General features: G+C 42.8%; 1 protein-coding gene across 13 annotated transcripts in view; it reads right to left on the reverse strand.

The window, feature by feature from the left end:
- DCLK2 (doublecortin like kinase 2) overlaps positions 1 to 26815 on the reverse strand; it is a 188843-nt gene that overhangs the window by 45267 nt on the left and 116761 nt on the right. For 5 of the 13 annotated variants that reach the window (XM_086346384.1, XM_086346385.1, XM_086346383.1 and 2 more), the window contains exons 3-7: positions 23170 to 23244; positions 22420 to 22522; positions 18355 to 18456; positions 17430 to 17480; positions 13187 to 13281 (exon numbers count right to left, since the gene is read on the reverse strand). In XM_086346384.1, coding sequence (XP_086202510.1) covers positions 13187 to 13281; positions 17430 to 17480; positions 18355 to 18456; positions 22420 to 22522; positions 23170 to 23244 — 426 coding nt within the window. The remainder of the gene's footprint in view (positions 1 to 13186; positions 13282 to 17429; positions 17481 to 18354; positions 18457 to 22419; positions 22523 to 23169; positions 23245 to 26815) is intronic. The other 8 variants (XM_086346389.1, XM_086346388.1, XM_086346394.1 and 5 more) reach the window with 3 other exon arrangements.

A 26815-nucleotide genomic window follows, 5' to 3' on the forward strand; every position in this document is an offset into this window, starting at 1 on the left:
TGGTGGGGATGGTAGGGAGCATCTGGACTCTTTCAAGATATTTTCCATAATTACTAACTGGTTCAAAAAGATGCAATACACTTCTCTGGTGGTCCAGTGGTTAAGAATCTCTCTGTGAGTGCAGGCGACACTGGTTCAAACCCTGGTCCAGGAAGACCCCACATACCTTGGGGCAACTAAGCCTGTGCACCACAGCTACTGAGCCCGCGATCTGCAAGAGAAGCCACCACAATGCAAAGCCTGCCCACCACAATTAGAGAGCAGCCCCTGCTCGCTCCAATTATAGAAGGCCTGTGCACAGGAGCAAAGACCCAGCACAGCCAATAAATAAATATATATATTTTTAAAGATGCACTGATGTTAGAGGTGGGGAGAAGAGGGGACTTGTCTCCTGATGAGGTCATAGAGGGTGAAGAAGGGAAGTGATGGAAAACACCGAAGACCCTGAGAGTGCATTCTCTGTGCCCTCCACCACCACTGGCCTTCTCTCTGGCGGCAGCAGCCCCAGTTTTATGAGTAAGGAAGGAAGGAAACTGCACCAGAATCCACTTCTGCTAAGAACTTTAAAAAAAGACTTGAAAACAGAGCAAAAAAAAAATCTATAAAGTGCCCTCAACTGCTAGCACCATTTAAAAGAGCATTCCTGGCAAACTGAGTACATCTGATGACATGCCAGCTTTCCACATTTTTAGCAAAGAAGTCAGTGTCCTACAGTAAATTTCTTTGACAAGTGGATTATTACTATTTCTATGAAATTTAAAGAGAAATGTTAAATGCTATATTAAAATTGTGAACTTTTGTTCATAAACACGCAATTCTCAGGGGGAAAAAAGAGGCAAAAATAGTTCTATTAATGCTGGTCCCTACTTCATTGTGGTTTTCATAAAAAGAAGCATGTGAACAGAATCTAGCAGGTACACTTGTGTAGAGAGTTGACTTTCTTCAATGCACCTTGGAAAATGGCACTGTGATTTTAAGTGGCCTGCTGCAGGGGTCAGAAAACATCTGTAAAGGGTCAGAGAGTAATATTTTAGCCTTTGTGGGTCACGTGGTCTTTGTCACAACTACATAACTCTGCTGTTGTAGTGTGAAAGCAGCCAGAGACCAAATAGAAATGAATGAGCATGGCTGCGTTCCAATAAAACTTTATTGAGAAAAACAGGCAATGGGCCAAATTTGGCCACAGGCAAATAAATCCCTAGTCCACAAGAACTTTCTTAGGAAAGCTTTCCCTCCAACATAATTGTTACACTTTTAAACGCAAGCAGCAGTTCTCTGTCCTTGGCTGTGTATTAGAATTCCCAGGGAAGATCTGAAAAATTCTGTTGCCAGGCTGCACCACAGATTAAAGAATCCTTGCATGTAGGGCCCAGGCCTCAAGATATTTTTAAGCTCCACAGAAGATCTAATGTGTAGCTACGGTTGAGAACCTCCATGGAGGAAGTTTCTTGCGGTAATTATAACTGATCGTTCAGCTACCTGAACTTCTCTCTGTCACTCATCCAGTAACCTAACCACTGTGAGTCATCCATAGCCCAAGGAGAATTTTCTCTTTGTAAGTAAAGGAAAGAAACTCATTGCAATTTATTGAGTGCCTACTCTGAGCTAAGTCTTAAAATGAATACTTTTATATCTTATGAATTAGGTATTATTTCATCTCCATTGATCTGTGAAGAAACCAAAGTTCAGAGAGGTTATATATAACTTGCCCAAATGGCACAGCAAATGTAAATTCAGGATCTAAACTCAGGTCTGGCTGCTGAGCCCAGGAGCTCTTTGGCTAGTCTCACATTACAACCTCGAATTCCTCATGAAGTCTTGCACCCAATACAATTCACTGATCAAAATATTCATTGCGGTATATTTAGAACATGCTTTCAGGTTACATAACTATAATCACCTTCCTATAATTTAGTCAAATAATATCTAAGTCGATAAATAAATACACAGCCTTTCCTCATATAAAGAGGTCTTCAGAAAAAATTTTCTTTAAAATGATGACCTCTGAAATGCATTGGAAGATTTTTTTTAAAAAAAAATCAGGATGCTACATTATTACTTGTACTGATAAATAGATTTGCTTCCATTATCATTTTTGTGGTGTTTTGAAAAACTATCAGAAACATCAGTTCCATTAATCAGAAGGAAAATTAGTGTAAAGCAGGCATCCATTTAAAAACAGAAGCTTGGGGCTTCCCTGGTGGCTCACTGGCAAAGAATCTGCGTGCCAGTGCAGGAGACATGGGTTCGATGCCTGGTCTGGTGGGGTCCCATGTACCTCGGAGCAACTGAGGCGGTGCAGCACAACTACTGAGCCCGTGCTCGAGAGCCCAGGAACCACAACTGCTGAGCCCTTGCACCCGGGAGCCCGTTCTCTGCAACGAGAAGCCCAAGCACTGCAACTAGACTGCAGCTCCCCCTCGCTGCAATGCAACTCGAGAAACGTCCACGCGGCAACGAGGACCCAGCACAGTCAAAAATAAATAGACACAATTATTTAAAAAAATAAAAAGAGAGGCTTTATCACTTTCATACTGGATTTGTAATAATGTACTCTGAAATACTTCAGTATTAGTAATGAGATATGAGAACAATTAATCTGAATCAGCACCTAGAGATTCATAACATACAAAATATTCTGAGCTACAGCCATACCCTAGCCGTGGTCTCACTTGGCACAATCAGTGGAACCTGAGACCTGTGACGGTTAATGCTGGAGACCAGCAGTACACAGAACCCCACCGTCTGTACATGTACATGGTTTGGGACAGGGGCCAGCTCAAGTCCATGAAGGTGTAATAGAGAAGAGCAAGCCTGACTCCATATTGGCTGTTTCTTTCACTTTGACCTTTGTATTCTATTGCTTTTGCTACAAGTTAATCACTAAAAGAATGTTGCCTATAGCTTGAAATATACAGGACAGCCCAGCATCAAGGCTCTGATGTTTAAAGGTGTAACATTTCTCCATTCATACAGAGATAAAAAGTTGCAGAACAGAGAATAACAGTTGTCTTGAAGGTTTAAAGGAACTCTGTGACCTGACCTACACCAGCAGCTGCAAGAACAAAGAATTCAGGCACCAAGAGGTTTGCAATAACCAACCACGCCCCCTCCCCTTTTAGTATAAAAGCAGCCTGAATCCTAACCTGGGTGAGAAGGCTCTTTGGGACACTAGTCCACCATCTTCTCAGTCTTCCTGCTTTATGAATAAAGTCACTACTCTTTGCCTCAACAACTCCTCTCTCAATTTACTGGCCCATCCTGTGGTGAGCAGTGTGAACTTGGACCTGGTAACAAAAGGGCTTGTGTGGCAACTGCCGACTTTGGCCTTCTGCTCCTCTGAGTATTGCTGCCACCTCAGCTGATGACATGGTTTGCCAAAACCAGCAAAGAATCTCATCACATCCCTATTGAGGGAAACTTTCAAGCAGTGTGGGCTTACCGGATTTTGAGCAACAAGTGGTATGGCCACGCCTACCTGCGAAACATGTCCGCATACTCCCAGTGTGATGTTCCACCCATGTCCAGGGTGCCTGGCTGCTGGGAGAGGTGACTGTCACTTTCAGTGTCCACAGCATAGGCCACTCCTGTTTTTCCCTGGCACGGGCAGCTCAATGCCACGACCTCTAAGTAGTAACAGCACCCAATTATCTGATGCATGACCGAGAAGAATGTCTAATGACCCACTTTTATGAATAAGAGGGTGTTTGAGATAAACACATATGCTGCTTATACTCAAATAAAGTTTATACAGTTGATCCTACCTTACACACCGATTTGCCTGGCAAACTCTCCACCCCCATAAAAGTGGGCTTCCACCCAGGTGTGCCATTTATGCACCAAATGCCTCTTTTCTGCTGACCAACTACAATGTACAAATCAATGTCCTCAAACAGAATCTGCGAGTCATCATGATGATTGATTTCTTTAGGGCACCAAAATCTTCAAAACTGCTTAGTCCCTCTTTTGCTTTTCTGTCAACAAAATCATTACATGCGGAGATTAAGTGACCACTCACTTTATTTCTGAGGTAATAAAGGGTGTCAGTCTCTTTGTATTTAAGACCATTAACTAGTTTTTAAATACTAAAGAAAGCCTAAGCTCCAGGGAAAAGCCGAAAACCTCTCCAAGGTCAGAAGCTACCGTGGATTTACATTTCACAGCTTCGCAAAGAAGTTTTGAGTTCAGAAGGTCAGAGAGTTACACTTTAGCTCTGCCAATCAGTATGAGATACTACCAGCCCTTTCATCACACTTCACAAATCTGGAAAATCTTTCACCGCCAGGAGACCCAGGAGACATCATCAGATAAAATATCAGCACATCAGACAGTTTATAATCTCAAGATGTTGGATAATGTTCCAACGTCCTTTTTTCCCTTTCTTCTTTCAACCAACAAGAATGCTCACAGTAGACAGCCCCTGGGCATACGCGTCAGCATCAAAATGTGAGACGTTTCAGCCCCCAGTGTCCACAGATGTGCCCCTCACTCTGAAGCCTTGAATTACTACAGCCTTGAAAGTCTTAAAGTGGGACGTGGATGATGAATTAAATTTCAGGGAAATGCTTTCTTCATCCATCTGGCAGCTGATGACACATTTAGTACTCTTTACTGCCTATCTGTCCTGAAGAAAACGCTGTGATTTAAACACAGTAAATATTCCTGAAGGGAAGGTTATCGGCTAGATCGAAGGGACTCCGAGGAACTTGGGCAGAGGAAACAGGAGATCACAGGCTGAAGTCGAGGAGAAAATGGAGGATCCGGAAGTCGGGGATTAAGAGAAGAAAATGTCAGTGGTGGTGGGGAGAGAAAAAAATGGGCAGGGGGTGATGGGTCTACAGAATAGAAGGACTGCAGGGAGAACAGACCAATGAGATTTATGGGGAGAGAGGAGAAAGCTACTGAGGGAGCAGAGGCAGCCCAGGAGAGAAATTCTGGGCAAGCTGAAAGCAGAGACAAGGGGTGTGGGAGCCAGTCTCCAGGCCAGTCCCCATGCTCTGATGATCATGCCCGTGTGCAGTCCCTTCTCACACTCAACTGGACTGACATCTCCAGTTCCTAAGCTCTGATGGAAATGACGCTGTCCCTGACATCCGAGGCTAGGTCACAGACAGGACCTAGCACTCTCTTTCAGATCCCTCACTCTCAGGAAACACAGCTGCAACATTCTAAGAATACTGAAGCCAACTTATGAAGGAATCCACCCAGTGAGAAACTGAGGCCTCCTGCCAAGAGCTGGTGCAGTTTGCCTCCAAGTGAGCAGGTCACCTTGGGAGGGGATCCTCTGTTCCCAGCCAAGCTTTGGGCAACTGCAGCCCTGGTGCACAGGTACAACCCCATCTAAGACCTTATCCCAGTTAAGTCGTCCCTGAATTCCTGACCCCCAAGAACTGTGGGAGAAAATAACTTTTTATTGTTGTTTTAAGCTGCTAAATCTGGGGATAGCTTGTTACTAACAATATTATCTATAGATTACTAATAGGGTTGAAGTACGTCGAGAGAGCAGGAAGGGACTCCCCTGGTGGTCCAGTGGTTAAGAATCCACCTTCCAATGCAAGGGACGTGGGTTTGATCCCTGGTCGGGGAACTGAGACCCCACAGGCCTAGGGGCAATTAAGTGTGCGTGCCACAACTAGAGAGAAGCCCACGCGCCACAATGCAGCCCAAAATAAATAAATTCAAAAAATTTTAAGAGAGGGCAGGAAAACAGAGACAAAAGGTAGAGCTGGGAGCTCAAGTCGTAACAGGAAAGCAGAGAAGGCAATAATATCAGCAGAGAAGTCTGACCTCTCTCATTTTCTCTTTCCTTCTTCTTACCTCATTGCATATCAATTTCTTTTTTCCTAAGTAAAACTTCTCTCATGTGAAAACTGAACCTGGACACCCCAATGTTTCTGGTAATACAAATGGGACAACAGAATATAAAAGAATAACAACAGCATAACAGAGTAACAAAGTTATCCTAAGTGCTTTCTTTATATTTAATCAGTTAAGCTCAACCCTGTGCAGCACGTCCCAGAAATCCCATTTTTCACAGGTAAGGGTGATGTGACTTGTGCAAGGCCACACAGCTGGTGAGTGGTTAAGCCAAGACAGCCCAGTTTCCGAGCTCCCGCACTGGACCACGTCAGCATCTTGTGTCCATCTCAGACCAGGGGCCTGGGGGCTCACCCTTCTCAGAGCGTCTCACCCTATGTGACTGCCATGCCAGGGGGTGCTGTCTCTGCCTTCCCCCTCAGGCTTAAGTGGGCCTCTCAACTGGGGCAGATTGGACTTTGACAGAAAATTCTACTAAGCAAGCAGAACACAACTCAGCAACTGAACAACAAGGAGAGTAACAGGAAAATAAACAAGAGTCCTGAGGAGACATGTGCCCTCCAGACACAGGCCTAGGGCAGCCTGACTCTCCAGATGCCTGACTGAGGTGGGCAGCCTGGTGCCGTGGAGGTGGCCCGTTTCTGGCTGCAAAAACGTCTCCTCCCTGCATGACTGTCAACGAGAGGGGCCCTGAGTTTAGAAAAGCCAGATTCCCCAAATCGTCACAAAAATCAAGGCCAACCTCTCAGCCCTAGGGTCTAGGTTCTGCGGAACGCCGGGACCCGCCCAGTAGCCCTAGCAGCCTCCTTTATGAATTTCTGGCCTGAGGACAAAGTTCCAAGCATCCAGCAGGCCAGCCTTGCTTTCTCACTGCGTCCTCGGGGGCCAGGAGAGGTCATGTGCATGATCTACTTTCAAGTCCCAGTCATGCCACACTGCTCATGACCTGTGGTCAGAGGACCACCGGGGAACATCATCCCACGTCCAGGACCCCGTGCTTGCTGGGCCAGGACCACAACATCCGTTTCCAACCTGTGCCGATCTCGACCACGCTCAGCTCCACTGCTGGCTTCCAAAGGAAACCAGTAACCCTAACCTACTGCAGACTTTGTCATTCCACTAAGCCTTAGGGTGTCAGGCAGAACTGCTGGTCACACGGTGTAACCATTTCACCTGAAAAGAATCATCATTAGATATGATGAACAATCTCTTCCACCAAAGTCTCCCAGGAAGAACTGTCAACAGGCGTTCTCCTCTACCTTCCCCCTCCCTTCACCCAGCCTCTCCCCCAGCCCAGGATCCCTTTTCTCAACCCTCCACTCTCCCTGTTCATTCCCCAATCTCACAATCCAGTTTTATTCAGAGCATCTAAACCCAGGCACTCCCCCTCCTAAAAGACCTATGCAACACAGCTTTCCAAGGGGTGCCTGTGTTGGGGTCATGAAAGCAGACCCATAGCGGGTGGGGGAAGGTCAAAGGTTAGAGATGAAGCGCTTGAGAGGGTCAGAGATCCCAAGTGGCCACTGGGACTTGAGCAACTCACTTCATATCTCTGTCAGATTCTCCATCTATAAGATAAAGATGAACTAAAATATCTGGGGTCACTTCCAGTTTCCACACTCTATGATTTTAGGTAACTATCTAGCAAAACCAGTAAGTTTTAACTGAGGAACAAGTAAGTCTCAGTTGTCCTAACATCGTTCAGTTTTAGTTTTAAAGAACCTTAATGACTTGGTCGCCACCCTATTTCTCAACATCCCCACCTTGCAAAAAACACAATTTGATGCCAGCAAATTTGGAAAACTCAGCAGCGGCCACTGGACTGGAAAAGGTCAGTTTTCATTCCAATCCCAAAGAAAGGCAATGCCAAAGAATGCTCAAACTACCACACAATTGCACTCATCTCACATGCTAGTAAAGTAATGCTCAAAATTCTCCAAGTCAGGCTTCAGCAATATGTCAACCGTGAACTTCCAGATGTTCAAGCTGGTTTTAGAAAAGGCAGAGGAACCAGAGACCAAATTGCCAACATCCGCTGGATCATAGAAAAAGCAAGAGAGTTCCAGAAAAACATCTATTTCTGCTTTATTGACTATGCCAAAGTCTTTGACTGTGTGGATCACAACAAACTGTAGAAAATTCTGAAAGAGATGGGAATACCAGACCACCTGACCTGCCTCTTGAGAAACCTATATGCAGGTCAGGAAGCAATAGTTAGAACTGGACATGGAACAACAGACTGGTTCCAGATAGGAAAAGGAGTACATCACGGCTGTATATTGTCACCCTACTTATTTAACTTCTATGCAGAGTACATCATGAGAAATGCTGGGCTGGAAGAAGCAAAGCTGGAATCAAGATTGCCGGGAGAAATATCAATAACCTCAGATATGCAGATGACACCACCCTTATGGCAGAAAGTGAAGAGGAACTCAAAAGCCTCTTGATGAAAGTGAAGGAAGAGAGTGAAAAAGTTGGCTTAAAGCTCAACATTCAGAAAACTAAGATCATGGCATCCGGTCCCATCACTTAATGGGAAATAGACAGGGAAACAGTAGAAACAGTGTCAGACTTTCTTTCTTTGGGCTCTAAAATCACTGCAGATGGTGACTGTAGCCATAAAATTAAAAGACGCTTACTCCTTGGAAGGAAAGTTATGACCAGCCTAGATAGCATATGCTAAAGCAGAGACATTACTTTGCCAACAAGGGTTCATCTAGTCAAGGCTATGGTTTTTCCTGTGGTCATGTATGGATGTGAGAGTTGGACTGTGAAGAAGGCTGAGCGCCGAAGAATTGATGCTTTTGAACTGTGGTGTTGGAGAAGACTCTTGAGAGTCCCTTGGACTGCAAGGAGATCCAACCAGTCCATTCTGAAGGAGATCAGCCCTGGGTGTTCTTTGGAAGGAATGATGCTAAAGCTGAAACTCCAGTACTTTGGCCACCTCATGGGAAGAACTGACTCATTGGAAAAGACTCTGATGTTGGGAGGGATTGGGGGCAGGAGGAGAAGGGGACGACAGAGGATGAGATGGCTGGATGGCATCACTGACTCGATGGATGTGGGTCTCAGTGAACTCCGGGAGTTGGTGATGGACAGGGAGGCCTAGCATGCTGCGATTCATGGGGTCGCAAAGAGTCAGACACGACTGAGTGACTGAACTGAACTTGCTTCCTCTCCTGCCTTTGGTCCAGCCCCTTAGAGAGCCCGACCTTCTGTGAACACGTCTGAATGGAGTGGAGTTGTCTTCCTCACAAGAGTATTACCCTGAAAGCAATGAGGGCATTTTGCGGGGGAGGGGGAGCTGCTTCTGAATCCCCACGTTTTTTGAGGAGCAAATAAAAACACCACTGCCGCCCTGGAGTCAGAGATTAAACATCACAATGTCAGTATTTTTCATTTTCAATTATTTTAGTGTCTCCACCCAAACGCCTGAATGGTTCCCAGAATCTGCCACAAGGTGGGGGGTGGGGGATTGTGACAGAATAGCAAATTCTGCTCACCTTTGCCAAAGCCCCTATTAAGTAAAACCAAGCTGGGGGAGGGGCGGGGAGGAGGCCATGCGCCAAAAGCTGCGTCCTGGGAGAGTGACGGGAGCGTCAACTCCTGCCGATGCTGTCCTGGCCTGCGCTGCCTGCTTTTGTCAGCGCTCTGCAAAGAGACTTCCCACAAAGCCATAAAAGCATCGAAGTAGGATAAATAGGAGTAAAGAGCTGCTGCCCGTGAAGAACGGCCCTCCACTGTCAGACATCCCCTCTTAATGGATCTTAATGAGCTATTTTAAATGAAGGGGAAGGAAAAAGCCTAGCACTAACACATGATAATTATCTGTAATTCTCCATGTGTAATGTCACTTAATAGAGGAAAATAATGCAAATGTGGACAGATGCTGACTAGAGCCTTACAGTGACATCAAAATGAGGGTATTTTGTATAGTAAGGAGCACGCCTAAGCTGCAGTATTTCAAAGGCAAGTTTTCATCCCAAGGTCAATACACACCACGACTGTGGGGAATCTGCGATGAAATGAATGCCCACAAAGTACGACCCCCGGGAACAGGCAGGGGCTACAGATATTTAGCTTTATATCCGAACAGCTGATGGGTGTAGCAGAGACTTGTTTAGCTTCAAATATTTAATGTAAGATTCAGTGAGTCTATATCAGCTTGAGTGAGAGGAAGAAGAATGGATTCCCCAGCCTCCTAGACAGGTTTTTGGACAACTTACAAGAACTACAATCTTAGCATTGTAGGAGTCACCTAAAGTCAAATGTTCTTCTTTTACAGATGATCAAAAGAAACCCAGAGGCGGTCTCGCAGCTGTCAGCCAAGCCTCAGGTGTGCTGGAGGAGAAAGGAAGGCGTGGGAGGTCACGAAAGGGGTGTTACCCTTTATCTTACTGGTGATTTCAATGTCAGTCTTGACCAGGAATCAGCATTTCCTGTAACTTTCTTCATCTCTTTTTGGATCAATGAATAATCCGTGAGCACTTACCATGGAACTGTGTGTGCTAAATTCTGAGGTTACTCTAAATACTAAGATGTATCTATTGTAGTTGGGAATGATTTTATCTAATGTCTCTGCAATCTTATTAAACCTTGTTAGCAAGTCTTAAAAATCCCCCTGGAGGACTTGCCTGGTGGCCCAGTGGTTGAGAGTCCGCCTCGTAATGCAGGGCACATGGGTTTGATCCCCTGCCGCAGGGCAGATAAGCCCGCCTGTACATGACAATTAGAGCGCCTGTGCGCCACACAGAGGCTTCCCAGGTGGCACTAGCGATGAAGACCTTGCCTGCCAATGCAGGAGACACAAGAGATTCGAGTCTGATCCCTGAACAGGAAGATCCCCTGGAGGAAGTCATGGCAACCCACTCCAGTATTCTTGCCTGGAAAATTCCAGGGACAGAGGAGCCTAGAGGGTTACAGTCCATAGTGCTGCAAAGAGTCAGACACGCCCATGCCACAGTGAAGATCCTAAGTGCTGCAACTGAAACCTGATACAGCCAAAAATAAATAATTTTTTAAACATAATTATACTATTACGTTACTAACTTCTGTACTATGAAAAAAGAAACCCAATTCTTCACTTCAGACTTCCACATCTGTGAGTGATCTCCTCCCAGTATGTGCACATGTGTAACGGAGCATAGCATCATCACCTGACCTGGGGGCATCCACAGGAAAGAACAATTGTGGGCTAAGAGCTGAAGACAGACGAGGAAGAGAGACAAGAGCCCACGTCACCAATGGATAAAAAAAAGGGGGAAACAACCAAGACCCAGGAGAGCATGGTCTAAGGTACCCTCTGGGATGGCCACAGACAACCAGAGGCCAAGGATCACAGCAGTCCTGCCTCCGGCAACAGCCGGGGGAGAAACGCAAGCGAGCCCTGCAGGTGGACCACTGGAAAGCTTCGTTTGGGTCTGCATGGGTTGACAATCGCCAGCACTAGGAATCGCTTGCTTTTGCTTTAATAAAGGATAAAACGATCGAAACTGGAAACAAGATAAATTGATTTGATTTTTATTTCAATTTTCTTGAAAGTTACCTGGATTAAAACACAGAACACCTCCAATCTATTCTGGGGAAAAGAAGTTGGGAAAGAAAAGCTGAAAATAATCACATTAGAGATTTTTAATTGATACAGCTTTTCTTCTGGAGTTGACATTTAAGAATTCCATTGAAATCATATTAAGTGCTGACCTAAGCCAATTTAGCACTTCAGAAAATGGCCAGCTCTTCTGATAAAGATCAGGAACTTCCAGCACTTAGAGGTGACCTAGAGCTCTGTGCTCCGAATCCCAGACTGACTATTGGTCCCTCCAAATTCTGCCAACATACATAAGCAAGCAGGCACAAAACCAGATGGTCTGTCCTTTTCCAGTAGAAAGTTCTGTTCCTGATGTCAGGCACTTAGACAAGAACATAGCAAGTTCACTCTGGAAGTAGACACGATGGTCTCCGGACCTGACAAGCACACCGAGTGTCAGATGGAGAACACCACCCTGCAGGCAAGGAGAACCCGCAGACCCACTGCCCTGCCAGCCCAGCAGGTTCCCGCCCCGAATTCCCAAGGCACGCTGGGCCTTTTATCTTTCACTTTACCAGTGAAAATGTTTTTCAAGATCCTTAAGGGAAAGAAAATTTCCCACTTGGATGATACCTGAAACGTTTGGGTCACCAACTTTAGAGAATGTATTTGTCACCATGAAGATACTTCCAATGTCAACTAAACACTCCAAGAGTAAGAAAGAGAAAGATAAATATCATATACTAATGCATATATAGAGAATCCAGAAAGATGGTACTGATTAATTTATTTGCAGGTCATCAATGGAGAAAAAGACATAGAGAACAGATTTAGGAACACAGGGTCGGGGAGTCGGGGAAGGAGAGGGTGAGATGTATGGAGAGAGTAACATGAAATGTATATTACCATATGTAAAACAGATGGCCAATGGGAATTTGCTGTATGACTCAGGGAACTCAAACAGGGGCTCTGTAGCAATCTAGAAGGGTGGGATGGGGAGGGAGGTGGGAGGGAGGTTCAAAAGGGAGGGGACATATGTATACCTATGGCTGATGCATGTTGATGTATGGCAGAAAACAACACAATTCTGTAAAGCAATTATCCTTCAATTAAAAAAAAAGTACTGCTATTTTATCTGGCAAATTTACTCAAAAGTTTAAACTACTGAGAGCTACTAAGTCAAATTAAACTTACTGAAATTCTGCAAATTTGGTTTCACTTATCATTCTTCTCTACTAGATAAAATGCCTATTAAACCAATTGCTTAATCATGTTAAATTACTGTTCATATTTTCAGGAGATCACAGTCAAAACCTAAAATTTATTTCTTCACCAAAATGAACATATTTTTCTTGTGTTACTAACTTCTGTATATAAGTATTCTACTAGAATTTCACTCTATTTTAGACTTTTACATAGTCAAATTATGGTAACAATATTAAAATCGTGAATTTTAAATGAGATCTCTAAAAAGAATCATGGTTTCTAAATGAGATTTCTAAAAAGAATCAATCTCCAAAGCTTTGCCATTGCAAATTATTCTGATTATAATAGGAAAACTACTGTTTACTGATATAAAACTATATCATGTTCAACCCTAACCATAATTTTATATTCCCATTTAAGAGATGGGAACACTTTAGCTCAGAAGAGTTAAGGTAAATTGACCCAAATTACTAGATAAAAAAAGGATACAGGATCCAAAGTCAAGTCTTCCTGGCTCCAAATCCTAACTTCTTTCCTTTTTGATTTGTTACTGCACCCAAGTCCCTGAACAAACTAACCACTAAATTATGCAACAGAACGGAATCACACGAACACGGCACATATCCTATTTCATACCTTTAGTCCTCTGAAACTTCCTGGGCTGGTTGGAGAGGAGCTGGAGGATTTCGTCGATTTAGGAGTGGAAAGCTGGCTGCTGGGAGTTCCATTAACTGACCATGAGACAACAAAGGAGACAGAGGTCGTCAGAACCCAGAGCCACCAGACGGGGCAAAAACACCAAGACATGCCCCACACAGCTCTAACGGAGCTGCAGCTCACTGAAAGCTCAAAGCAGATGGCAAATCAGCAAAAAGCAAAAATAACGTGTCTTACTGCATTACAGACAAAGTATCAGACAAATAAGCAGTGAAACTAGATTTTCAATAATAGTTTTCCAGCAGTAACATAAACAAATATATAAAACGCTATGGAGTTCGAGATGTGAACGGGAACTTGTCCACAAATCCTGCATGCCAGCGAGGGTAGAGAAATGCTTGGCTGTCGTATTTGTAACTGTTCACTCGGAAGGCTGTCCTATAACCTGTCCAAACGACCTGAATCACTGAAGCATTTCTCAGTCTCTCCCAGATCAACTCCACAATACAATAATTCTAACACATATCCTAAGGGTATTCTTAATGGAAAAAGAAAATTATTGGTCATTTCCCCCTGTAATACCCACTTATTTGTTTAAAGGTCATAAAAGGCACTCTTCCGATTTCTTTTTATCTGGACTAGTTATTTCTGATTCCTTCCATTTTCTTGTCTTCTTAGTTTAATTTTCCCATTATTTAGCAAATCTTGGTGGGTTTTTCTGACACCCTCCTCTAAACTTCCGTACATTTCCTAGGTCGAAAGCTCAGTTTAGAGACTAGGTGACGAAAAGCATGGCCGTGGCGGCTTCCAAGAGAGGGTGAGCTTGCAGATTTTACAGTAACTATACAGTGCTAGTCACACATCTCACTGTGACTCAGGCTTATTCCTAATTATACCACTTCGGTTGTAATTTCACAAAGCTATTAGTTAACACCTGGTACTAGTTTTTTTTTGTTTTTTGTTTTTTTTTTTCCTTTTCTAGGCAGTTTATCTTAACCCCTTTTATCATTAATTTTCAAAGTTTTTACCCCAAGTAGATGAAAACTGCCATTCATCTCTACAGAAAGACAAGCAAAGTCCATTTCCTTTTAAAAAAATCTTTTTAATACAAGGGAGCAGACAACTGTTATTTTAAATGATGCTATTAAGTATAAAAAGCAAAATGCAAAACTCCTGAAAAGGTGACCTCAAAAAACTGAGCACCAGTCCTTGAAAGGAGGCAGAATTCTGGATCAATAAGCATAATATTTGTGATGAGATGAATCATTCATGTTTGTTTATCGTATGGCTCACTGTAAAAATTCAGCAAAGATGCAAAAATTTTAGTTATTTTTCAATTACCAAACTTTAACTTTTCTAGTTTAAAACCACTCATTCATAAATCATTATCAGTTATCTAGATTTTCTGAACAAACATATGTGGGTATTTATAGCACAAGTGCAACACAAGTAACTGTACAATTAGAAAACTTTTTAGAATATTCAACAGTCCTGCTTATTTTTCAAAAAAGTTACACTTCAATTAATGCTGTTTCTTTTAAAAATTCTCTTTAAAGGGAACTGGTGGTAGGAATTCACATAGAAAAGAGATATTTATGAGCTAGTGAGCTTGCTAGGAGCTGATACTGAGTCTGGCTCCTTTTCCTCTTCATTCAACACAACTACCTGTTCAGGTCCTCTTCCCCAAGTGCTGTTACCTTTCACTGATCTTCAGAAACCACTCTGCAATCAAAGATTTCCCTGGAGCAGTGATGGGAAAGGGACTAAAGAAGAAAAATTAGTTCCTGTAAATGGTAATCCCTGTGGCCAAGCAGTGTCCCTAAAAACACACCTCCTGCCTAAACATAATTTCTTAACAAAACTCACTGGCAGGGATTGAACTGGTATCTGCATATACATGTTCATATTTATCCTTAACGGAGAAGGCAATGGCACCCCACTCCAGTACTCTTGCCTAGAAAATTCCATGGACGGAGGAGCCTGGTGGGCTGCAGTCCATGGGGTCGCTAAGAGTCGGACACGACTGAGCGACTTCACTTTCACTTTTCACTTTCATGCATTGGAGAAGGAAATGGCAACCCACTCCAGTGTTCTTGCCTGTCTATGGCAAGAACATAGATAGCTCTTTAAGTTTCTGATAGTATTTGAAAGGCTCAAAAAAAAAATGCTGTCTAGTGAGTTCTTCATGTCATTTTTATTGGCACATTTCTCCATTTCCGGGAAGGTAACTGAAAGCTGGGACAGGGTCACCTTGGGCTCTCTGCCCCGACACTGCTGCCCCAACAGGAAGGTGGACAACGCCCAGCATCTCTGGGATGCTCCCTCTCCTTCAGTAGACCCTGGATTTTCTTTCCCCCAAATAAGCTTTTATCCACCCTTCCCTCAACTGTAAGGTAAGAAATTGACTTGGGGCTTTCTTGTTCACTTGCTCTGAACACTTTTTATCTGGGTAGACAAAGAGTCACAAGCTAGAAACCTTAAGTGAGAATTTTTAATACTCAAATTATGGTGACTATTATAGCTCAGGTTGTAAAGAATCCACCTGCAATGCAGGAGACCCCAGTCTGATTCCTGGGTCAGGAAGATCCCTTGGAGAAGGGACAGGCTACCGACTCCAGGATTCTTGTGCCTCCCTTGTGACTCGGCTGGTAAAGAATCTGACTGCAATTCAGGAGACCTGGGTTCGACCCTGGGGTTGGGAAGATCCCCTGGAGAAGGGACAGGCTACCCACTCTGGTATTCTGGCCTGGAGAATTCCATGGACTGTATAGTCCATGGGGTCATAAAGAGTGGGACACGACTGAGACTTTCCCTTTCCCTTTACCCACTGGGTTACCCGGGTTAATGTCTATGTACTTATTAGACACTATTTAGCTATTTTGATAAATTTGAGTTTTATGGAGGGATTTAGTCAATCAGAAGACTTCAATGATGGGAGCACTTCTGTCCCAAGAATGGAAAAGCACAAGATTATGTTTACAAAGTTATTGCTCTGTTTGAAATTCCAGGGAGTCCCATGGAATGTTCTAAATGGTAACGGGTACACTACAGCAAAAATGCCTGTAAAAGCAAGTTATCCATCTGGGTTCTGTGGCTTTTAAAAACACAACTCTCTCTTTTTTTTTTTATAACTATATAGTATGTATTGAACATGCTTGTGGATTAATCTCTTTTAGAGAAGTCATTTAACCACTGAGATGTGGTTTACATCTCACAACTTGTAAGTTTAAGACAAACTTTATTAACCCAAATCCAAATATGGACTCAGTTGAAAATCTGAGGTAGTGAAATGTTAAGATTTTCTTGAATCACTGTATTTAAGCATCTCAAATTCTAGTTAAGAAGATTTATACATTTATTAGACTATTCTGTGAAGCAGTTGGTCTGCAAGACAAGTATGGCTATGAAACAGCTTTTTAATTAATTTCCCTCTTTAGACCTCGGGTAGCCAAAATTACAGTAATCATAATATGTGATCTTTGAACCACTCTCTCCACTCTTATTTAGTTATTTTAGTTATATGATAAGCATATGATAGTAAAGCTATCACTAACACAAATGCTAAGAACCTGACAAATGTCTACATCTACCATACAGTAAACCCAGCGAAGTGTATTCATGCAAATTTCATGTTATGTTAGCTTTCCCAGCATTTGAAATATTGGATTGGCCCCAAAGTTCACTTGGATTTTTCCATTTGATCTTAAAAAACAAATTTTGGGGCATACCCAATACTTTACAGAAAGCAAAATATGATCTGAAATAAGCTTAACATCAGAGAGATGCTTTCAGTTAAAAATATTCATATTGCCAATATTTTTAGAGAGAGAATACTGGGCCTATTGACTCCAGAGTGAGGAAGAAGGGAAGGACAGTAGAATTGCTTCTATGGCCATTTTCGTATTACCGACAATGCTTAGCCTTTTTCAGTAACAGATTATGTTCCAAAATTAACTAGAAGACAGGCCCCCTGAGGCACCGCGCCTCCCCCATCGCCGTGTACTGTGGTTGCACGCAGACCACACACGAAGCGCGCTCCTGCAGGCGCCCGGCTCTCTAGCAAGCAAGGGAGCCGCGGCAGGACGCCCGTGCTGCAGCACAGACGTCATCGGTACAAGCCAGACACAGCCATGGAAATGGAGCAGAAGGAAACAGAAAAGGTGGCAGAAGACAAAAACAAAAAACCCGGCAGAGCGACAAAGCTGTACCTCTCCTGGCTCACCTGGGGATCTGGCTGTAGAGTAGGCACTGGAGTAGTGGCCACCCCTCTTTACTGGACATATTCAGTATCAACAAAGGGGGAGAAGTAAGGACAGCAGTTATTCGGCAGGTCTAAACGTGCACACGGAAAGAAGGGAAACTATCCCACCTGAAGAAAGCGGGGTCGGGGCGGAAGACGGAGCAGCAGAGACCCCCCAAACCCAGTATTTTATAGACAGGTTGAGGCTTCAGACAGTTTTATTTGTATTACTTTCACATGTTCTAGATTCCTCACGTGTAAAATCATGTTTTTTCACAATCCTTTCCTTAATGGGAAACAATATTAGCATACTATAAGCGAGCCTTACAGCATCGAAATATCAAGATTTGGGGGACATTTTAATTTTTTTTAAATGTCAAAAGCTGTCAAAATTATGACAAATCTATAGGTTTAGGATCTGAAAGAAATGTAGAGGTAACTCTGACTCTGAAATAAGCAGTATTACTTCCAACAGTAATTGTTGCTACGATTAAATTGCTTAACAAAGGAAAAGCCTGTGGAACCTTATCAAGGGAATAGTTTTGCCTGGTGGGTGTGTTGGCTTATGCTTTAAACCAATAAGAGAAGAAAATATCCACATTCATACAGCAAAAATGTAAAATGCAGACACCGTGGTCAAAATGTGAAACACTTCTATGTAAATACCAGGAAAAGAATCTAGATAAGATTGCTCTTGAGAAAATGTGCCAGAACAAAACAAGTATCTTAGGACACTTGTTATAACTTGGAGAAACAGACTTAACATTTTGGATCTAAAAATCATGCCATCTATATGTTATGTTGGAACCTGGCTGCATACAAGGATGGGCAAGACTACCTACTCATACTAAAGAAAACCAAAGAACGTGCTCCATTTGTGACTGCCCGCTTCCTTCCCCGTAACTACCTGAAGCCGGTGATTTGCTGCGTCGAGAAAGCCCAGGGCTCTTGGATCCGGAATATTTAACAGCTGAGGAGCGAGAATAAGAAGACTTCAAGACACGGCACTCTAGAAAGAAAGGAAAGCGCTTTAAAGAGATCTAGTTTTAATTCTAACCAAAGAAAGACCACATTCCAGTAGTTTAGTGCCTAGAACCATTACCTGATCATCTTATTACTGTTAAATGACTTTTATATACAAAGCATCAATCCCAAAAGCACACCTGAGATTTTCTTAAATTAGGCTTCAGACTTTGTCATTCACCTCATTGTTCCAGAGGGAGTTCTTAATACAGAAATCCATATATAGTAAGTGCTCAATCAAGAAAACTTGATTCACATGCACAACTTAATCTCTACATGTGCAACTTATTATTTTTCATCAACACCATTGATAGGCAAAGGCTATAATAAAGAGTTCTCTCCAACTCAGATAATCTTAATTTGAAAGGATATAGGATTCTAATTTACGAACCCCTTACTGTCTTATTTTCCATCTGCCCAAAGTACAAAGCATCAAAAATGAGGGAACTAGCTTTAAACAATCTTTTCTCTTCCTTTGGAGAAGGAAATGGCAGCCCACTCCAGTGTTCTTGCCTGGAGAATCCCAGGGACGGGGGAGCCTGGTGGGCTGCCGTCTATGGGGTCGCACAGAGTCAGACACGACTGAAGCAACTTAGCAGCAGTAGCAGCAGCAGCAGCTTTAAACAATAGCTTTGTTCCTTCCATAAATTGCCAAATAAATCAGCATGTGAAAGTGGCTCAGTCATCTCTGACTCTTTGCGCCCCATGGACTATACAGTCCATGGAATTCTCCAGGGCAGAATACTGGAGTAGGTAGCCTTTTCCTTCTCCAGGGGATCTTACCAACCCAGGGATTGAACTCAGGTCTCCCTGCTGCATTGCAGGCAGATTCGTTACCAGCTGAGCTACCAGGAAAGCACAAATCAGCAAGTAGAGTACCAGAACTAATTACACAGCTAAAATAATCACTTCCAATTCAAATAATTAAGAATCTGGGTTTTGGAGTCAAGCAGATTTGGGGTGAATCATGGGTGTGACTTTGCTAACTGGTGCACTTAGCTTAGGTCTAAGTCAGTTTTCTCTCCCTATGAAATTGGGATGAGACTAAATCTGCTTAACAGGCTTGTTATAAGGATTAAATTATATAACATATTGTCGACTTCACATTAAAATACTTCAATTTATGCAGAAAGATTAAAATACGGGTTGGGTTTAATCTATACCCCCAGGGACAATAAATTAACAAGTGAAGTACACTAATCAGCGAAATACACACCAGGGGAGGCTGGTTAGCATCTGAAAGACTCTAATCAAAACCTTCCTCCAAGGGGGCTGTAGCAACAGCAGTTTAGTTAATGAGCTTTATAGATGTTAGAAAGTATTCCAGTGCTGAAAGGAATGGTGTGTAGACTAGTTAGAACCTTCCTAAAGTCACTGCCACTCTTTCATGAGCAGGCTGTGTAACCCTAGACAGCTAATAACCAGAACCACCCCAGGGTTTAGGAATCTGAGCAAGCCCTGCACCCAGCTCATTAACACAGACAGGATTTTGCCCTAAGACTGGGTTAGCTAAATTCTATGAATTTTGAACGATTTTTCAATGCAAGATGTTGTCAGATGTATAAAAGGACAGAGTTGGGACTCATCAAGATTACAAGTTAAACAGACTTTGTTTTGTAATCTTTGCCTCCTGAACCCAAACAGGACCCTGTGGAAGCTCCTGGGCATGGAAGCCTTTCCCTGTCCCCCCTTGCTTGTAGGGAACAGACCCCAGCCTCCATGACCTTCCCTGAGCTCCAAAGGGTAGGTTCCAACAGTTGCTAGTCAGGGAAGGGAGGCAATGAAGAGGCAAGGGAGGGGCAGCCAAGAAACAGCAGTGCAGATTCGGGGCAGGGCCCTGGTTCTGCCTCAAGGGTCACACAGAACAGGGTCTCTGAGCTCTTAACAGAACAAACCCCCCAGTAAATGGAAGATATCAGCAATCCTCATTCCAGAGAAGACCACCTTTAGGAACCAGAAAAACTCATCAGAAGACCACCTGAGAACAGGTCAAAGGCATTGCAGGCTCTGCACACACCTCACCCTTGAACAACTGCTGTAAAACCCCTCACCAAATCCTCCAGGGTTGGGACACGCAGTTTTGAGAGGCAGGAGCCCACTGTGTCCCCTTTCGCCTGGCAAAGCAATAAAACTATTCTTTTCTATTTCACCCAAAACTATGTCTCTGAGATTTGATTCAGCACCAGTGCACAGAGGCTGAGTTTTTGACATCACTCCTAATAAAGACACTTGTGGCAGAATTAGGTCTCAGACTTGTTTTCATAGTAAAATTTTATGACCTAATGGTGATGATACAATAACAACATTAACAACAACAGTACCAGCACATACTATGTAATGGGCACCCTTCCAACTGTTTTACACTTATTAATTCATTTAACCCTCACAAAACCTTATGAAAAAGCCCCTATTATTATCCCCAGTTTGCAGAAGGTTAAGTAATTAGAGATCAGTAACTTTCACCTATCTCTAATTATAGGAGTTCATTGGTAGCCAAAACAACAAAACCTATGAATGATTCAAATATTGTAGGTAAATTAACAACATACTAACATAAAAGCACTGAATACAATGCCTAGTATACACATAGTAAGTGCTCAATAAATGTTTAATTGCTGTATTGCCACCCAAATTAACTTTACAACCTGAAATACACCGAGTTTCAATGTCTCAACTTTTAAAATGATAAACATTGACAAAGAAACATTATGAAATGAAATTAAGCTACAGTCAAAAAAAGATGTAAAATAGAGATGATATGTAAATTCCCATTTTTCAGTAAACCCACAAGAAGAGGTGAGAGTATTAATATAGATGATATCACTAATTCTTTAAGGTCTTTCTGGTGGCATTTCTAATCTAAAGCAGGGCTAGATAGAAGATGCTACAGAAACCCTCAAGAAATTTGGCACTTGTGGGAAAAAGCAAAGTGGAAAACCGAGAAGAGTAGACAAATGAGCCCCAGAAGGTAAGTCACCCCTAGGAAACTGACATAGTGTAACAGGAAAGAGTTACACAAGGAAGGCTGACACCACAGCGTGTACCATCTTGGATTTTGTATGTTTCTCTAATTCTGGACTGCCGAGTCACTACAGCTGGAAGGGGTTTATCACTAGCCTAATTTTTGAAAAGCCAGCTCTCCTCACTGATGAAATTAAAGCATGGGATTGAAACCTCTAACATCTCTCTTCTCTGTCAAACGTTTTGTCTATATGACTCTGTCTCACTTAAAGATGAAGCTGACTTCACTATCGGCTAATAATCACTAATACTCTGATCAGTTTAAATTTCAGATAACAGAGTAGAGCACTATTCCCAGAATCAATAACATCTGAAATCACTGAGGTTACTGCTAAACAGGTGAAAACTCCATTTTTTGGCTAAAATTAAGAGAAAGGGATTTTCTTATCCTATCAATGAAAACAGCTTTATTTTTTCTGCATATATAACAATTCATGTTATTTTTTAAAAAAGATGGAAACAGAGCAAAGAAATCTGAGATAATCACTACTAACAAATTATTATTCTTTTACATATCTCTTTATGGACATGAGAAATGTATACTGAACTATTTTCAGGTTCAGTACTTTCCATATTTTAAGGTGGCCTAGCCAAGGCACCATTCTGGAAGAAGATAGGGATCAATTTTGAAAGTGTAACAATGCAGTAAAAAAGTGAAGAACCCAACTTGCAAAAACAAAACAAAAAATATTTAACTACTTGGAATTAGGGTTTTTTGGTTTTTGCAACTAGGTAACTACCTCACTGTATTTTCTACTTTTATTAATTCAAAGAAATTAACTCTACTAAGAGTGAGAGTAGATGATGATCTAATTAAATGAACTCTTCATTACTTCTTTCTTCAACAACCAGACCACTTAACATGCACCAAATGACACACCTAAGCCTCCACTTCAGGGTTACAAAGATGGTCACTGAATTGCCTTACCACTGTGATCCAGGACAAAGTCATCTTGGGCATAACGGAATTTTTCAGGTCCACATGCAATAAAAACATCATCATCACCAAAAAAGTCTTGCAGACAAGTAACCTACAAAACAAAAAAAAAATATCATGTCCAAGAAGTAAATTAGAAACATTAGAAGTGCAATAAAAGTCAACAAAATTTATATTTTCAAGCCTCACCTATAATAGTGAGTTGGAATGAAAAAACTATTTCCAAGCATTTTACTCTTCACAAAGCACTTTCACACACCGTCTCCTGACCTCAGAACAACAAAATGAGGGGCTCATAGCTGGCACCAATATTCCTGTTTCACAGGCGAAGTGAAAGGCATCCACAGGAGCCTCAGTGATGTATTCCAGGTTTCCCTTAACAGGGGGCAACGCTGGGGCCAATGGAGCTCCCAGTCTACTCGTCTACACTTCCTCTCTCCTAGCGGCTCCACATCCCAGCCACGTCATCTCGGGTGTGGCCCCTCTGTATCTCCGGCACAGTGCGCCTTAGGTTGTCACGAGGATTGATGTTCAAAAACCTCTCGGAATGAGTGCCAGGCATGTAAGTACAATGTGTTAATACTCATCTCTGCCACCATCATTGGAATCAGAGGAAGACTTGTCATAAAGCTAATGAGGGCCCTTCCAAGGACCTGTACTTAAACAGTCTTAACTTCACATTCTTTTATTCAACCCTCCCCGACACAGTATAAGTTTCAGATTCCATAGAACTTGACCCACCCCAGATGAATATCCAAGTGGTGACAAGAAGAACCATCTTCTAGGATTTTGGATGCAGACAGGATCCACTCTCACCTGTTTTATAATGGGATGTATATGATTTCTTTTTCAAAAAAGTACTCCTCTCCCAATAATAATATAAAGTTTTTAAAAAGTAATAAAGTTTAATAAAGTTTCTAGTACTTGGAAAAGTTGTGCTATCTCAGGAATTCCTTGTCTTTCTGATCACTACTTAGCTTTTTATTTGAAAAAAAAAAAAATTTTTTTTTTTCATTGCAGAGTTAAAATAAAAATGCTCTAGAGAGAAGACAGTGAACTAGACACAGTACATGGAACAAAGACACTGCTCCAGTCACTCCAATTCTCAGCAAGCAAGATGTGTCTTCTGCACCTCACTGAAATCCGCCCAGGCAGCCGCGCTTTAGTCAGTTTGGTAAATTTCCACAGACAAGGCAGCTTCAAAGACAGAAACTTACTCTCACAGCTCTGGAGGCTGGAAGGCTGAGATCAGGGTGCCAGCGTGGTGGGGTTCCGGTGAGAACCCTCTTGCCGGTTCGCTCACACGACGGGGTGCAGGGAAGACACAGGAGGGAGCAGCTCTCCTGTCTCTTCTCATAAGGGTGCGAATACCTTCCACGGGGCACCTCCCTAATGACTTCACCCAACCCTGCTGATCTCCCAAAGGGCCCCACCTCCTAACACCATCACACTGAAGCCAAGAAGAAGCCTGTGGGGGTCTGGGACACAGAAGACTTTCTGTCTCCCGTTTTCTTGTTTGTAGGGAACAGAATGCCCCTGAGTTTCAAAGGGCAGATTCCAACAGTTGCTAATCAAGGAAGGAGCAGCTAAAAAGCCACCTGAGGCCAAGTGAAAGTGACCAGAGAGGCTCATCAGGTGACTGCCATGTTCAGTCGCTCAGTCTAGTCCGACACTTTGTGACCCCATGGACTGCAGCATGCCAGGCTTCCCTGTCCTTCAGTATCTCCTGGAGCTTGCTCAAACTCATGTCCATCAGGTAAGTGATGCCATCCAACCATCTTATCCTCTGTCACCCTCTTCTCCATCTGCCATCAATCTTTCTCAGCATCAGGGTCTTTTCAAATAAGTCAGTTCTTCATATCAGGTGGCCAAAGTATTGGAGCTTTGGCTTCAGCATCAGTCCTTCCAAAAAAATTTAGGGTTGATTTCCTTTAGGACTGACTGGTTTGCTATCCCTGCTGTGCAAGGGACTCTCAAGATGCTTCTCCAGCACCACAGTTTGAAAGCATCAATTCTTCAGCACTCAGCCTTCTTCACAATCCAACTCTCACACCCATACATGACTACAGGAAACACCACAGCTTTGACTATCTGGACCTTTATCAGCAAAGTGATATCTCTACTTCTTAATAAACTATCTAAAATAAAGGAAAGAAATAGAAATAGCCATGAAATAGAGGAAAACAATAGAATGGGAAAGACTAGAGATCTTTTCAAGAAAATCAGCTATACCAAGAGAATCTTTCATGCAAAGATGGGCACAATAAAGGACAGAAATGGTATGGATCTAACAGAAGCTGCTGCTGCTGCTAAGTCACTTCAGTCAGAAGCAGAAGATACTAAAAAGAGGTGGCAAGAATACAAAATACTGTACAAAAAAGGTCTTAATGACCCAGATAACCACAATGGTGTGATCACTCACCTACAGCCAGACATTCTGAAGTGTAAAGTCAAGTGGGCCTTATGAAGCATCACTACGAACAAAGCTAGTGGAGGTGACAGAATTCGAGCTGAGCTATTTCAAATCCTGAAAGTGATGCTGCTTGAGAATACTCAAACCAGCACACAGTTGCACTCATCTCACATGCTAGCAAAGTAATGCCCAATATTCTCCAAGCTAGGCTTCAACAGTATGTGAATCAAGAAGTTTCAGATGTTCAAGCTGGATTTAGAAAAGGCAGAGGAAGCAGAGATCAAATTGCCAACATCCACTGGATCATAGAAAAAACAAGAGAAATTCCAGAAAAACACCTGCTTTATTGACTATGCCAAAGCCTTTGACTGTGTGGATCATATCAAACTGTGAAAAATTCTTAAACAGATGGGAATACCAGATCACCTTACCTGCCTCCTGAGAAATCTGTATGCAGGTCAAGAAGCAACAGTTAGAACTGGACATGGAACAACGGACTGGTTCCAAATTGGGAAAGGAGACCAACAAGGCTGTTTATTTTCACCCTGTTTATTTAACTTACATTCAGAGTACATCATGCGAAATGCCAGGCTGGATGAAGCACAAGTTGGAATCAAAACTGCCAGGAGAAATATCAACAACCTCAGATATGCAATGATACCACTCTAATGGCAGAAAACGAAGAGGAACTAAAGACCCTCTTGATGAAAGTGAAAGGGGAGAATGAAAAAGTTGATTTAAAACTCAACATTGAGAAAACTAAGATCATGGTATCCGGTCCTATCACTTTACGGCAAATACATGGAGGAAAAAGTGGAAACAGTGACAAACTTTATTTTCTTGTGCTCCAAAATCACTGCAGATGGTGACTGCAGCCATGAAATTAAAAGACGCTTACTCCTTGGAAGGAAAATTATGTCCAACCTAGATAGCGTATTGAAAAGCAGAGGCATTACTTTGCCAACAAAGGTCCATCTAGTCAAAGCTATGGTTTTTCCAGTGGTCATGTATGGATGTGAGAGTTGGACCATAAACAAGGCTGAGTGCTGAGGAATTGATGCTTTCAAACTGTGGTGCTGGAGAAGACTCTTGAGAGCCCCTTGCCCAGCAGGGAGATCAAACAAGTCAATCCTAAAGGAAATCAGAACTGGAATATTCATTGGAAGGACTGATGCTGAAGCTCCAATACTTTGGCCACCTGATGTGAAGAACTGACTCCTTAGAAAAGACTCTGACGCTGGGAAAGATTTTAGGTAGGAGGAGAAGGGGGCAACAGACGATGAGATGGTTGGATGAGTCTGAACAAGCTCCAGGAGTTGGTGATGGACAGGAAGCATAGCATGCTGCAGGCCATGGGTTCGGAAAGATTTGGACAGGACTGAGCGGCTGAACTGAACTGAGGCCCTGCACACACCCGAATCAGCCACCCCACCCTTGCTATAAAACTCCCCATCAAATCATCCTGGGTGAGGATTCATAGTTTTTCAGGGCAGGAGCCTGCTGTGGTCCCCTTTGCCTGGCAAGGCAATAAAGCTATTCTTTTCTACTTTACCTAAAACTCTGTCTTTGAGGTTCAATTTGGTACTGGTGCACAGAGGCTCAGTTTTCGGCATCAACTTCACCAAGCTTTCAGCATCAACAGTGGGGATTAGGATTCCAATATATGAATCTTGGAGAGACACCAACATGCCATTCATAACAGAAGAATAACATTCTTCACCTTTCCTGTAAAACCTGCTTCTCTTCCCCTCAGCTGGTGATCACATGCATCCTTTGTCCATGCTAGAATCCTGGGACTCATCCTTTCCTCCCTTCATCATCAACCCCTCAAATCATTTGTCCTTCCTACCCCTTGGTTCAGCTCTCACTGTTTCTTGCCTGGGCACCTGCCGTTGTCAAGCAGCAGGTTTCTAATTCCAGTCTTCACTGCTCCCCTAGCTCCAGTCATCACTGTTCTCACAGATGTGGAAATAA

Source organism: Bos grunniens, chromosome 17 (genome assembly GCF_055505025.1).
Source record: "Bos grunniens cultivar Pamir isolate PY7600 chromosome 17, Bosgru_T2T1.0, whole genome shotgun sequence".
Classification (NCBI taxonomy): Eukaryota; Metazoa; Chordata; class Mammalia; order Artiodactyla; family Bovidae; genus Bos; species Bos grunniens.